Genomic DNA, 15,017 nt, shown 5'->3' on the forward strand with positions numbered 1-15,017 from the left:
GTTTATCTAGTTTCTTAATCTCTAAGAATTCTGACAAAGTCAGAGCAGTTGAGAAACATGTGACAGTTCTTGGACCGCTGTCACATGCAATTAGAAAAGATGTCATTTGCTCAGGTAAACTTCAATACATCTGAGGCCACAGCTCAGGGGAGGGACTGAAAATGACTAACTTGCAAATTATCAGGAGACATTGACCTTAAAGTGTATCCCTGGAGAAAACTTTTTGTTTTGGTAGTTTTGGATAGAGTAAGGCTATGTACACACTTCACACATGATTCTTGTCTAATAATCGCAGAATCTGATGAGTATACAGCGCTCGCCCTTCATGGATCCATCCTGGCGGATCCACTAATGACAAACGATCGCAATGAAAGTGAAGGGGAGAGGGCCTTTCAAATGACAATTATTGCACATGTGTACATAAGCCTTAATGTAGCCTAAGAATGGTTATTTATTTCCAGTCTGTATATTCACATACCTGTCTTAGTGACAATGTTATCACTAGAGCAGGAAATTAAGATAGGGATACAAAACTGATAACAATTATATTTACATTCCTAGGTGTCCTACCAACAGTTTTACCACAACAATTAATTTTGACCATATTTTAATAGCAGTAACCAATTTTATTTTTAGCCTAACGAACAAACTGCTATACCAGACCAAACTGTGAGATAAGAAATGATAAGTAAGTTTGTAATCTTTTATATAATATAAATTATTATTTTTTTTAGTCTAACAACTATTACCAATCAGTTATATTTAATAACACAATGCCAATAGTATTGTAACATGCAGAAATCCACACTGATCTGATTGGTGAGGTATTTATTTGCCTTTTAAAAAATTTGTTAAGGTGATTTTTAGGCATCAAAGCGTTGGTGTTATGTTGTTTTGCTACTTCTGCTTTCCTGCAATGCCTTGCTGTCATCGTGCTTTGAATTATGGATCATCAATGTGGAGGGGTAAGCAAGTCCCCTGTAAAAAGTTGGGATCTGCATACAGTGTGTGGTCAATGGGAATCCCACAAGCTTTCACTTTTACTTAGAGCTTCATACGGTAGATATTCCAAGTGCTTGCTATTAAATCCCATAGCAATATTAAACTTTAAATAGTAGTAATACTTTGGAGATGAACTCCTGTCAGACAGAATAAAAAAGCATTTTAAGCTGCTTAGCTATGACTTTTTTCCACAACGCCAATCCCTACTTTGAGCAGTATCCTTCAAGCAATATAGTCATTGTGTGTGCTGAGTTTCTCACGATTTATCTATTTGCTTTGTGCCCCACCTCCTGAACTGTATATACTGACTTTTCATTTTGCTCTAAACAGGGCTGTAGGAGAAGTGGGCTGATGTCAGTTCATCACTGCAGTAATACCCACTCATCAGTGATTAACACAATGCCTAATAAATCTAATACACACAGCTTTGTCACTTCTGGAGCAGAAGTGACTGACACCTCCTAAAACCCAGAGAGTGTATCTAGTAGAAGTATATTGGTAAATTGTGCAGTAAGGAAGTGTGCCTGCCACAATGGCCTTCAATGAAAATTCTGAGGCACGCAAGAAGGGTAAAAAAAATGACAATGGAACATGATGACATTGAAATGTGGGGCTTGTTTAATCACAACCATGCTAAAGTTATTTAGATTGATTTCATTTCTGACATCAATAAATATACACCTCTGCATATAAGACCCCTAACTAATATTTTCTGCGTTTTCAGACAGGTGTTATACTTTACGTGCCGCAATAAAACTTAGACACAAGAGTCCTGGATGTCCTGTAGACCCTGTAACTCTGCTGCCTATTTCCTCATCCCATAACATAGGATATGGCCCAATAAATGACTTCTTTAACTGACTGACATGTTCCACTAAGTGGTTATTATAAAAGCTAAAGAAGTAGAATCTGGCTTTTTGGGAAATTCATTCAGTGTCAAGCCTACAGTTTTTTGTACAAAGATGGAATCTGTGTGATCTTCCACCAAGCAATGTTCTTTACAGTAAAATATTTACCTAACTGACTAGGCATGTCGCTGGAGAAAAAATAATAATAATGTAATGCCAAGCAAGTGTCACAAGAATGGTCCATGCATTCCAATAATAATTGATATTGAAGGTCTGGCCAGATAGCTGAGATGTTGGTTAAACTGAAAATGCATTAGCATGAAGGCTGCATAAAATAATGTATGTGACACTTGAGTGACCAGTTTTATTTCAGGCATGAAGTATGAGTATTCAGAGAACAGAGAACATCCATACTTCTCTGAAGTACCACATTATCCAACGTGGAGAACGCATAGACATTTGGAAGGGGTATCTGTCCAAGTTTGGGGAATCCCAGAGCAGAATGAAGTCACAAAGCAGAAACAAAGGTAAATGTTGGGACATTGTAATGCTTTATGTTAAACATACAGTAAATTGTCTTTAAAAAGGTTCACTAGTTCTTGGTAAATAGATGGGAAAGAATAATAAAAAATGACAGGAATAACGGTGTTTATGGAGCAAAGAAGGCTGATGGACACAGTGTAATAATGGTAAGATGTAGTTGGCCTTTAAGCCTATTTTTAAAAATAGAATAGGATAAAACTTTGTATAACTATGGAAAACTTTTCCACAGTGACCATTCAGATGTTTAACAATGTGATGATGCTGTGTGTTGTAAAAACAAAAGTGTGAGAAAACAGCGTTAAAACTATGCTGGACTACAATCAGGAGTCTTAGTGTATTACTTACCATGAAATCCAAGCCAGGACCATTTTGTATTCTGGATAGAGTGGGTTGGAACCTATACTTGGATTTTACCGAGGATTTCCCTCACTTTCCATTGACGACCAATGTCAACAGAAGCTTCCCAAAGGAGATATAGATGGCATAAACCCACCGTAAAAAAATAGGTTTTACTACTGTCTCTGCTACCATTGGAATTCTTTGTCCCCAAGTGGTAGCACATGTTAGTGCATTGTGGTGCCATTCATTTAAATGGTACCTCAACAGACATCAAGAATAAACTTGCTTTGCAATGCACTACAGCACTACATTAGAGTACTATAACACAGAACGTGTATTGTAGTGGGCCAAAAAACTACAGCAGCACAGCACATGAACATTAGTGGACAGCACATTAGTAAAAATCTCTCTAGCTACAACAACGATAAAACCTAAAAAAAGGATTTAACTCTTGTAAAAAAACAAAAACATAGACTTACACTTTACACATATCCAATTTTGCCAAAATCTTCTCATGTGTTGTTTCAACTTACTGTTACTTTTCAGTTAGATATTGATAAACACATTACAGGGATTCACTGTATAAACAATGATGGTAAGCATGTTGCAGTGAATTTCCTTTATATAAATAAGTGTGTTGCAGTCAATGCTGTTAATAGGAATGATGGTAAGGATACTGCAGCAAATGCTGCTACTTAGAGTAATCCTCTAAGCATGTTTTAGTGAGTGCTTCCATTATGGCATGTTTCATGTCATTATTTTTACTGCAGTTATACAAAGGGGCAATAATAAATGAATTGATGTCTGCATAAGATATACAAAAGGCCTACGGGAAATTTAAACTTTACAAACTAAAACAAATATTAATTCATTACAATGTATAGGAATACAAATGCTAAAATATTCCTTGGAAATGAATCACCTCTATTAGACAATTATGTAGGCTGCCAATACTGTCAATTTGGTAGTAAAAACTACTGAAGCCACACACAAGCAAGTAGCATTTAAAAAAGTGGCCATTGTTGTGAGTCTTTGTACTATCCTCAGCATGGCAGGTTTAAGTATGATAGCAAGTACACTGCCATGACAATTACCTCTTAGAATGAGGCTGAGCATAGTACAGTAAATGTCTCCAATAAGGATGGTAGATATACTGCAGCTTCCAGCCTTGTGGATTCCTATAATGATCGCAATTATGGCAATTCTCAGTCTGCTCTCACACAGTGATGGCCATAAGGTTGTAGTATATCTGTCTGCCACTCCTAATGGGTAGTATAAAATCTAGTCAGAACATTGCTCCTGCTAGTATCACATTTGAGATGATGGTGTGACACTTTAAGCTTCATATAATGGTAATCCTGAGTTTCTAAGTCTCTGGGGCTGATTCATTAAAGCTCTTCAAGGCTGGAGAGGATACTGCCTTGGAGAGCTTTATTAAATCAGAGCCTCTGAATCTCTCATTTAATAATGGTTGTAAAGTTGCAGTATATATCTCTGCCACTTGTACCAGGTATACATGCTAGTCAGAAAAGTCTTTATTCCTAAAATATAATCACATTGATATGGAGGTAAGCTGCTACAGTGAGGTTCATATAATTGTGATCACAAGACAGATGAGAAAGTACACTTTATTAGCACCTTTACTAAAGACATGTATGTTTTGCACCTATGTCACCAATGCCACAAAGATGTCATATAACTAATACACTCCAAGTGAAACGCTTCTGCACTGTCAGGCCTCCATAAACCAGGCAGTTAAGTCGGCAGGTCATCGCGCCACCTAGTGAGACTGTTCTGCCACTACACCCAAAGCCGAGCTCTAACAGTGCTATGGTAACTAATAGTACAGCAAGTTATAATTTAACAATTTATCACTGGAGAGATTTACCCGGGACTTGTACCAGAAACATAAATCAAGAGACATCCCTAGGCAAATCTGGAACAAACTGGGTGATATGATATCACCATACAATCTCTAATAAAGAACCAGGGCTTGTGGCCAGATAGGGGGATGTCTAGACAAATGTGTTTAGTTTACTCAGCACCTTGTACAAGATTAGTGCATCATTCACATTTATTTTCTCTAATGAACAACTAGGATTTCTTGTTGCAGGTAGTTCTGCAAAATGTGTATTTCTTTACATAGTAAAAGACAATACACAGCTGGGCACAGAAAAAAATAAATGACCAATATAGATCTGGTCACAATAATATAATACATTTTCATATACAACTAATGTATACAATATGGAGCAAATTAAACTGGAATTCTTAATAAAAGCAATTCCATTTCTTGCATAGTTCCAAAAATGAAACAACTACTTGTCATACCAGTTTTTATATATTTATTCCATTGCACTACACTGACCATTTGGGTGTAGGCACTAATTCCATCTTGCACATGTGTTCACTAAGTATAATAGGTAATCCAATTTCAAGTACAGGGACTGATGCAAAATAGTGTACAGGAAGCAGTTACCTTATGAGGCCTAAAACAGGGCTGTCCATCTTCCTAAGGATTACACACAGTCCAGGATGTTCATACCATTTTCATACCGTTTATTTTCATTATAAACCACCACACTAAATTTACTGCTGTCAGAGGAATGCTAACAATGTATACAACTTTGGAGACTGGAGTTAGATAGAACTGGTATAAAATACCAATAGGAAAATTTGGAAGCACAAAACTATGATATGTGACACTTTCATACTACAGGTTGACAATCGAAAATCCAGTAATCAATATCAATCAAATCAATAATCCAGTACTTTCAGTTTCCCAGAATTAATTTCAGATTGCATTTTTGATACAGGGACTGCAGTACACTGTTTGGCCACCTATGTTTTGATGGCACTGCTCTGCAGAAACAGCTGTTAGCTTGCTTACTAAACTAAATACACGTTGAGACGTCCCTGCTGCCTGCTCCCTGGAACTGTTCCATATGTCCGCGGGTGCTGCAGAGGAAGGCTGCCTGTGTGTGGGGGTGAGTATAAAAATAAAAAAATCCGGAATTTTCGAAAATCCGGCACACTTCAGGTCCGGAGGTTGCCGGAATTTTGATTGTCAACTTGTAGTATTTCTTATTATGAAAGTCCCTAGTTATTTAGAAATACAAAAGTACATAAACACTTACCTGCTGGAAGCTCTGAGAGCATCTCAAATGTTTGATGCAAATTTCTTCGAACTATATCTACAGGGTCATTTAGAAGGTGGGAAAGTGTGATAACAACGTCACTTCTCAGGATACCTTCCCTGAAATGTGGAACATAAAAATGTGAAAAAGAGCAAATAGCCTGTTCAACTGACTTACATTGTTTATGTTACAGAGCTCATATGTGCTGCACAATATGCAGAAGGAAATATAGTACAATGGTGTGGTTTATTATTGATAGTAACCAGCACCCTGAATACCTAGAGATAAATATGTATATTCCAGGAGGGCTTCTGTCAGACAATTGTCTAGCAGGTTCCTGTGTACTCTATTAGTTCAGCTGCAATGAATATGACTATCAGGTTGAAAAAGATTCATATATGGCAACACTGATTTACATTTGAGAACCTTTGGACGGTGCTTGTGCCATGATTGGACATTTTAGTTAGCAGGGGCATTAATTACGTGATACTATCTACCTGACAACCTCTGTAAACCATTGTAGAAAACCTGCACCAGTTAGCCTGCTATATGATAGGCAGATTTGGCTTCATGAAAAAGTAAAATCATGTGTGCATGATTTTAAATCAAATGTGTTATTCTGTTAGAGAGTGGAGCACTTCATGTTTAACAACTTTCTTTTCTACTCTTCTCTAAAACTTTCCACTCCTTTACTGCCTTTCTTGCCTGCTGTAACTAACACATAAAAATCCAGGCAATTCCCTACTATTCACCTAAAACACTCTCTTTCAATTGGTCAAGCTAATCAATGTCTCCTCTTTTTAATGTGATAGGTAAGTATGTGGCTGCCATTAGGGTCTTAGTGATAGGCAGGCAGAGTGGAGAGCTGGCCTACCTAAAATCAATTTCTGATTTTAGGTTTACTTTAAATGTAAACTCTCCTCCTGTGTGACACCTCGTTTTGCCTTTTGCTGTCACCCCCAGTACTGCAAAGTTCTTCACTATGGCTATTCTGCCTGCATCCCAATCTTCTGTGTACTACCCCTTTCCACCCCGCTCTGCAGTAATTCCTCCCTATATTAAGCTGACATTTACCTTATCTCCTAATGTTTTCTTAAGTGTCACTGATCTTTTTTTCTGCTCTTTCTGCCTAAAGAAACATATGTCTCCTAGTACTCTAGCTCTGTATACCTCCAAGAATAAATGAAAGACTCCAATCTTTCGACCAAGGCTACCAGAACATTAAACTACTGCAGGCATAATTAGATGAATGATGGATCTTAGGTCAATTCACTTACGTGGAAACTATTGTACAGATTTTTGTTTTAATGAAAATGCTTGGTTGCTTAAGTGGAGCCAGAGAGCACAAAATAAATCCTGGCTCTGCTGCCATTAGTTTGCAGCATTCACTCCTATATCACCTAAACCATTAGGTCAGGTTCTTTTTACTCTCCTAACGGTGTCACCCACCCATCACCATCCAATCTAGCAGAGGAACTTTAAACATTGTATACTTTATTTATTAAATCATAGTGGAAGTGTCCATGCCCATTTCAAACTCATTGCTTCTAGTTTGTATGAAACAAAAAAACCCTGCAAAATACCAAGCTGAAAGACAATTCTCTCAAATGATGTAATTTATGTATCTGATGTATCTGTGCTACAGTACACAGTAATGCATTGTACATGGTACAGATTTGCATGTTGTGATGTGCTAGTAAAAGTGCTGCAGGTGTGATTTCTGGTTCACTGCGGTGTGTTAGGCAGCCTATTCCACAACACACCACAATGGCATTGTCTTTGTATGAATGGGTTTAAAGGTAAATGTTTGTCAAAGAAAGAACAAGACATGTAGCTACCCTGAACAGTTAAAAATGGGCTTTAGAGATACCCACTTAGTTCTTGAACTCACACACATTTTCTTGTAACTAATAATGAAAATGTCAAGAATCTTGCTTCTGTTAGCCAGTTATTGGCCATTTGATATCAGATCTGTTGATAATGAGCAAATGTATAAAGTACACTCCTATCGTATCTTATTGCCTGACTTTTGTCCAACTTTTTTAACTGTAAATAAAAAAAAGGTAAGTGTGGTTAATATTCAACTTTTTGTTACCTGACACCACTTGTAAGGTTTAAAAAGCATGCTGAAAAACCAGATCATTCAGAATTGACCATATGCATAGCTGTACAAGATCAAGACCAGATGTTAATCTATTATATCCAACAACAGTGCAGAAACTGCATTTCTCTTAAATGTAGATATGCCAATGTGTTTGGAATAAACAGATACAGTGTCACACAAAGCTCACTAACCTTCCAATGTTATGGCCAGCCATGATGTGGAAAACTTCAGTTGTTTTTTGTCTGACAGTGCAGTCTTCATCAAATAGCAGAGTTTTCAGGCTTTCCATGAAACCTGTATAGGAATACACAAGCCATAAACAGAATGCATTAGACATGAGTGGGTCCTCAATACAAAAACTTACAAAAATGTGAAAATAAAATAAAATGGTATTTTTGAAACAATGCTGCAAAAAATACCCTGGTCATAGTCCCAATGAAAATACTACAGAACACATCCTTTTTCATAACATACTATTCAATAATGACAGTTCACCATGGACATTATTTACATGTTAATATATCTATCACAAATTAAAAAACAAGTTGTTTATTTCACAATGAATAAAGAACCCTATATAATGTTGATGGAGGAGCCGTGCAACTAACAACCAGGTCTGACGACATATTAATGCTCTCTTATTGAAGGAAACAGTTATATGATATGAATTTAGATGCCCCCCCCTTTAAATAATCTTGCCTTTCCATTGCTTTGATTTCTTCTTTTAATTAACCAACCAAAGACATGTTTTCATTGTGGAGATTCATTCCATTTTTTACAATATTTACAGCAATATTTTATGAAGTTCTATTCCTGAGATTTTTCTACTTCCTGCCTGTAGCCTGGACTTTTTTTTAAAATTGATGGCCAGTTTCTGAATGAACAAATATCTGATAATTGGTTAGGAATTGTTCAATTTGAACATTAATTATCAAGCATCTGAATCAGCTTTAAGGTCAGTCAGACTATAGGATGTTAAGCTACGTACACATGTTCAATGCTTGAATCTGGCATGTGTACAGTGCCCATCGTCCATTGTCCGAACGACCGTCCTGACGGATCCAAGGATGATGGACGACTAACGATTGTAATGGAAGTGAAGGGGGAGAGCGTGCAGCGAGGTGCCGCTCCGTCATTCTCCCCCTCCTCTTTCCATAGAGCAGAATGGTGCTGTATGTACAGCACTTGTTCATGCATCGTGCAGTGCTTAGTCGTTGGAAAGGATTGTGAAAGATCCTTTCCAACGACTATAATTGGAAGTGTGTACACAGCTTTAGTGTCTTGGCATGGGCAGCCTAGCACTAGATTTTTACTGGCTGAGATGTAGTCATCAGTGGGGAAAGTAATCACCTGCAATATCATTTTATATTTTTGTGCTGGAAGTTTTCAGAAGACATCAGTGTACCATAAAACAATATGCAGAGAGATGTGTCTCCTAGGCTCACTCAAGCAGCTAAACATACAGCAGCAATTTGTTGCCATGGATGTTATGTTTTTATACATATTTTAATGTTGTATCTTTTAGACATGAAATCCTGTGATTTGTAAAAAGATACTATAAATAATGCACTGAAAAAAACACTGAACTGGGTTGGCCTTCTTTTCTTTAATTCACCATGATTCATTCTGTCATGTGCTAGTAAGATTTTACCATTATTACCAATATTGGTTGGGAACAATAGAAATACCAGAGAATTTAAAAACTTAAACTGTTTCTAACCAACTTTATTTATGTGTTACACCAATATGTCAAATGTGTAAAATTTTTGAATTACATCTCTTGTATTAAAAGAACAAGAGACTGCAGAGATGGAGACATTATCCTGCCCCTGTACAAAGCATTGGTCAGACCACATCTGGAATATGCAGTCCAGTTTTGGGCACCAGTTCACAAAAAAGACATTGTGAATTGGAGAGAGTGCAGAGAAGGGCAACTAAACTAATAAAAGGAATGGAGGAGCTCAGCTATGAGATTAGCTGAACTGAATCTATTCTCCCTTGAGAAGAGATGTTTAAGAGGAAATATGATCACCCTGTATAAATATATGAATGGTCCATATAGAGAACTCTCTTCCCATTTATTCACTTTGATATGATTACAAGGAACAAAATGGCACATCTGGAGGAAAAGAAGTTTAAGCTTTGGATAAGGAAGGGATTCTTCACTGTAAGGCTGTGAAAACATGGAATCGGCTTCCTCAGGACGTAGTTTCAGCAAGTTCTATAGATTGCCTTAATAAAAAGCTGGATGCTTTTCTAGAAGCACATAATACAACTGGGTATTGAGGCTTTAAAATAAAGATAACAGGGATTGTTAATCCAGGGAACATCTGGTTGCCTCAGGGAATTAGGAAGGATTTTTTTTTCCCTGTTGGAACAAAGTTTACCAGGGTTTTTTGCCTTCCTCTGGATCAATTATGTCCATACGGTTTTATCTCTAGGATATGTATTTCTGCGATCTCCACCCCTGTCAAAATGTTTACTTTCAGTAATTGTATATCTAGCTCACCTTATTTACAAAGAACTATAGCCTTTTGGAAACTGCTGTCCTGGGCATTACAAGAGAATGAAATCAAGTATTTATATAGTTGCAATAAAAATACCATTAAAAAGGAAAGTGCTTTTCTGGTTTATTAAAACAAACAATATGTAAAGTGCATTGATTCACAGACACCAATGAGGACTGGTAAGGGGAGGGAGGAGTGAGCGGCATCCTGCTGCACTTTCCTCCATAGGAGTGCTCATAATTTGTTCCTGATTGGTTGTTCATCAATCATTGGAGGACCTCTGTATACATGTCAGATTTTCGCCCAAGATGAGCACTATGAGAATCATCTGGTGTGCGTGCATAGCTTTAATCTTTCAGTTTTAGACAGTAAACTGATATATAGATCAGTGCTCGCCAACCTTTGTGACGTCATGATGCCAGAACCCGTCCACTCTTCCATCGCAGGTCTGTGTCCAGAGACAAAACCTGCCCACCGTTCTGTGGCTCTGACATGGTCCGCGGCTCTGGCCGATGGGCCCCCTCAGCAGGGTCCTTCTCCTGACCCCGCTGGGGTGCGCACTGGCCAGAGCCGCAGACCACCAAAATGTTGTTGCTGACCACTGGTTGGGGACCGCGGATATAGATGACTTTGATATAAAAAAGACTACCTGTGTACAGATGTACAGATAGGACTTACCCAAATGCACTGCCTGGTAGACGTACTCTGGATCATGCACAAGATCACAAAGCGCCATGAGAGATCTTTGTCGAGTAATTAGGTCAGAGCTCTTCAGTTCTTCATTTAATTTTGGTAAAGCCCTCTCCCCAAAGGCAATGGGCGCTTTTGTAGGATCAATATTTGGTGGTAGATAAGCTGATATCCTAGCTTCAGCCATTGATGTAAACTTTTTTTTCTGCCCTAAGAGAAAAAAAAATGTTAGTTACTGTGTTATATATGTCCATTGCAATCGTGTTCTTGATTTAGGGTATGATTGATTTGACTGGGTAAATAAAGCACAAGTAAGGTGTATCAGATCAAAGGTATTTAAATTTTGGTCATCACTGATGTGTAGTTGAAGTTATACTCAAATCAAAGATAAACAGAAAGCCCTTAACATGGATCTAAGTGTGCTATGGTATAGGAAATATTTACATGTTAAATGTACCTAATCAGTATCCTGATCTTCCTCCTAAAAGAACTGATAGCTGTATATGTAGATATAAGACACTGCACCTCTGCTAGTCTCAGGAATGTTGAACAGTAGGACCCTTGATGCTACCATGCCCTGGTAATACATGATGACACACCATCCATGTGTTAGTGCCCTGTTTCCCATGGAAAACCCTTGAAATAACTTTCAGGTCTTCATGGAACCACAGCTCACATTATATTAGTATTTAAGAATGCCTCTTTCATTGCTGGCCAGTGGGAAGAATGCCACCCTTACAGATTAATGGGTTAAAAAGATCAATGGTGACCCAAGTGTCACAAACTGCTCATTGCCCAAGAAGCCCCTAGCAAGGAGGAACCCTGATGGAGAAGCATTCTGTTAGTGTGTTCTGGTGCCATTCATTTTGAATGCCACCCAATGCAGGTCCAGTAAACAAACAAAAGCAACATGGCTCATTTTTGTGCATTGATAGGTGCTACAGACTATTTCATCTGCCAAGTTGGGTTGCTATTCAGGAGATTTTCCTTCACTTTCTGTCCCCAATGTCAATGTTTCCCTTCTATTTTTGTTTAACGTTTTGGATTGTTCCTCACTTTCTGTTTGTCTCTGGCAGGAATCATCTGATGTGTGTGTGAAGCTTTACCTTTTCAGCCCAGTAAATATACTTTCCACACCTAGCGAATCCCATGCTACCTATAGCTAATACTTTGTTCTGTTGCTTTAACTCATATCCTGCATTGCCATCTTCTCTCTTCCAGCTCCCCAGATGACACTAGTGATGGAGATCAATCTCATTCACCATATGTGTAAGTTTGGGTGCTTTGTTATTGGGTGGTGTTCCAATAATGTTAATAACCCGTTACCAATCTAACGCTTCACACGATCAGACGCTGGGCTGTTCACATTTGTGGAACGCTCCCTGGTGATGTGGCAAAGTGAGATCGGCACTGCGATCAGCAGCATGCTGTGTAGAATCCCGCAGTCTCCTGTGTATGCGATGTAGCTATCCCAGGAAGCTGCAGGAATACCAATTAATCTTTCTTCCTGTGGTGTAAATTGATTGGGGTAAAGTATTTTCCCTCTTAGTGTTATGAAAAGCACTTCTTTAAATGTTCAGAAATGCAATGGGTGAAAGGAGGAAAGAAAGAGGTTTAGGCTCAAAATACAGTGGTACCTCGGTATAAGTCCGCTTTGGAAAAAGTCCAACTTGGTATAAGTCCTGTTTGGACACGAAAAATGTTGCTTGGTATACAACCTTTGCTTGGTATACAACCTTTGTGCTAGAACTTGTAGGGGTCAAAATGAGTCATAACACGGCACTCTACCCTTATTTACCTCTCTCCAGACAAAGCCACGACTGCCCACGAGCGTCAGTACGCCAGTTACTACCATTCAGTGAACAACCCGCGCTATAACTCTCTGTGATATACATAACATCTCCTCCTCCTCCCTTCTCAGCACCATCCTAGTAGGCACTCAACTCTTCTCAGCAAGGTAAAGTGAGGTTACATTATCATTTATTTCATCTAATTGCTTTTGTATTTATGTATTTTAGTATTAAGCAGTGTTTAAATTATTTTATACAGACCCATCAATGTATAATACACCAATAACAATAGGATTTTTTTTCATGGGAATGGATTAATCATTTTCCTTTTATTTCCTATGGGAAAAATTTGGTATATGTCCTGTTTGGTATAAGTCCAAGGATCTGGAACACTGTATTATGTTAGAATTAATTATGTATTGATATACTTTCGATTCATATATAACTATGGTACATACATTGTTCCAGTTGTATAATCACAAGACTGATATGTATAAGCTAGACAGGTAAATTCTAAATGAGTTAGTTATAAAAGCTGTATTTTGTCTTAAGGAATCCCGACGCGTTTTGCCACGTTTGGCTTCTTCAGGGGAGTAATAGCATAAGAACTGTACGGTCTGTGTATAAGTTCAAAGAGAGACATAATAATATACAATATATGCCAATCTTGATTGTGTTAAATATGTTACAAAGTATACATAAACATAAACATTACTGGTGACCTACAATTAGACCCAAAGAAATATAAATGACATATATCAAATTACATATAATGCATAGATATTAGGTAATAAAAATACATAAAAATTGTATATGGGGTATATATAAATGAATTGGGATCTAATGAAGAAAATACTAAATGTAACCAAAAAGATCACACTTTTTAGCAACAAAAAGGAGCAAGCAATCTTAAAAATGTAATTTTTAGCAAGATTGGCACAAATATTTTTTGGGGACTAGAGGGGGAAGGATTGGGGTTTCTGTCAGGTTTTTATTGTTAAATTCATTTCAGATATTAAGTTATGTTTTCACTGGTATTTGTAACAATAGTGTCAAAAGAATCACCAGTGAGTTTATTGTTTTTACACCCTTGCTGCCTGTAACACTGCAGGATCTCCTTGGCCAGCAGAGGGCGACACCCCGCTGTTCCTGATGTCATAGAAACTGATGGGTGTTTAACCCCAGTGTTCTCCCCAGCCCCTTTTAGCCGGGCGCACCACCTGGCACTTTACAGCAGCCATCGGGCTGTTTTTGGGTGATTACTGATGAGTTGGGTCACAATACAGGGGCTGCCACCCACCTACAATTTCTTCCCACCCAGCTTAAAAAAATGTCTGGGTTGAGCACTGAACCCCTCCTATGGATTCTGGTGACATGCTTGTTATGACGTCACATAATAATACCAGTTGTCAGCAGGTCATTTAAATCCAAAAACTGACAATTGTCACTGAAGCAGCTAGTGAGGAGAAAGTGATATCTGTTCCATGGATAACTGCCAGGCCAGCATGGACACAGCAATTCTCTGTGACAGATTCTAACCCCAAACTCTGCTGAAATACTACACTGAGTGGAAGTAATAACGGTAATAACTAATAACTGTGTGCTGGAAATGAAGCTGGGAATACTGGCCGCGGGTAAACATGCTCACCGAAAGACAGTCGTCGCCTTATCCCCAATGGCAGCAGCTGCTGGTCCTCTCTGACTAAACTATTGCCACAGCAAGCGTGCCCTGGTCACTAGGCAACCGATTACTCAATGGCGCACCGAGCGTAGTCTGGAATAACACTCTACGCTAACGTAGCAGCTGTAAAAAATGACAAATACGCAAATTACGAAAATGTCATACTCCACATAGTTCTAAGCTTTATATAACCGTAAGCCCAGTCTTTTATATAAGTCTGGATTCTGTCTCTTATACTATACAAAAATGTTAACGGAGACATTAACCTATTTCATGGTGTCGTCATGCAGCACATTTAAACTGGATATGTTAGCCCCGCCCATAGAGACATACTTCAAATGTCCTCCTCCAGGTCCTCTCAAACCAGAGAAACCAC

At 38.2% G+C, this 15,017-nt stretch overlaps 1 protein-coding gene across 1 annotated transcript in view; it reads right to left on the reverse strand.

The window, feature by feature from the left end:
- The window catches only part of RSPH14 (radial spoke head 14 homolog), a 94,847-nt gene extending 79,842 nt beyond the window's left edge, over positions 1 to 15,005 (reverse strand). The window contains exons 1-4 of the mRNA XM_072415567.1: positions 14,609 to 15,005; positions 11,159 to 11,380; positions 8,165 to 8,267; positions 5,870 to 5,988 (exon numbers count right to left, since the gene is read on the reverse strand). Of these exons, the coding sequence (XP_072271668.1) occupies positions 5,870 to 5,988; positions 8,165 to 8,267; positions 11,159 to 11,357 (421 nt within the window). The 5' untranslated portion in view covers positions 11,358 to 11,380; positions 14,609 to 15,005. The remainder of the gene's footprint in view (positions 1 to 5,869; positions 5,989 to 8,164; positions 8,268 to 11,158; positions 11,381 to 14,608) is intronic.
- Positions 15,006 to 15,017: the final 12 nt, after the last annotated feature.

This window comes from Pyxicephalus adspersus, chromosome 6 (assembly GCF_032062135.1).
Source record: "Pyxicephalus adspersus chromosome 6, UCB_Pads_2.0, whole genome shotgun sequence".
Lineage (NCBI taxonomy): Eukaryota > Metazoa > Chordata > Amphibia > Anura > Pyxicephalidae > Pyxicephalus > Pyxicephalus adspersus.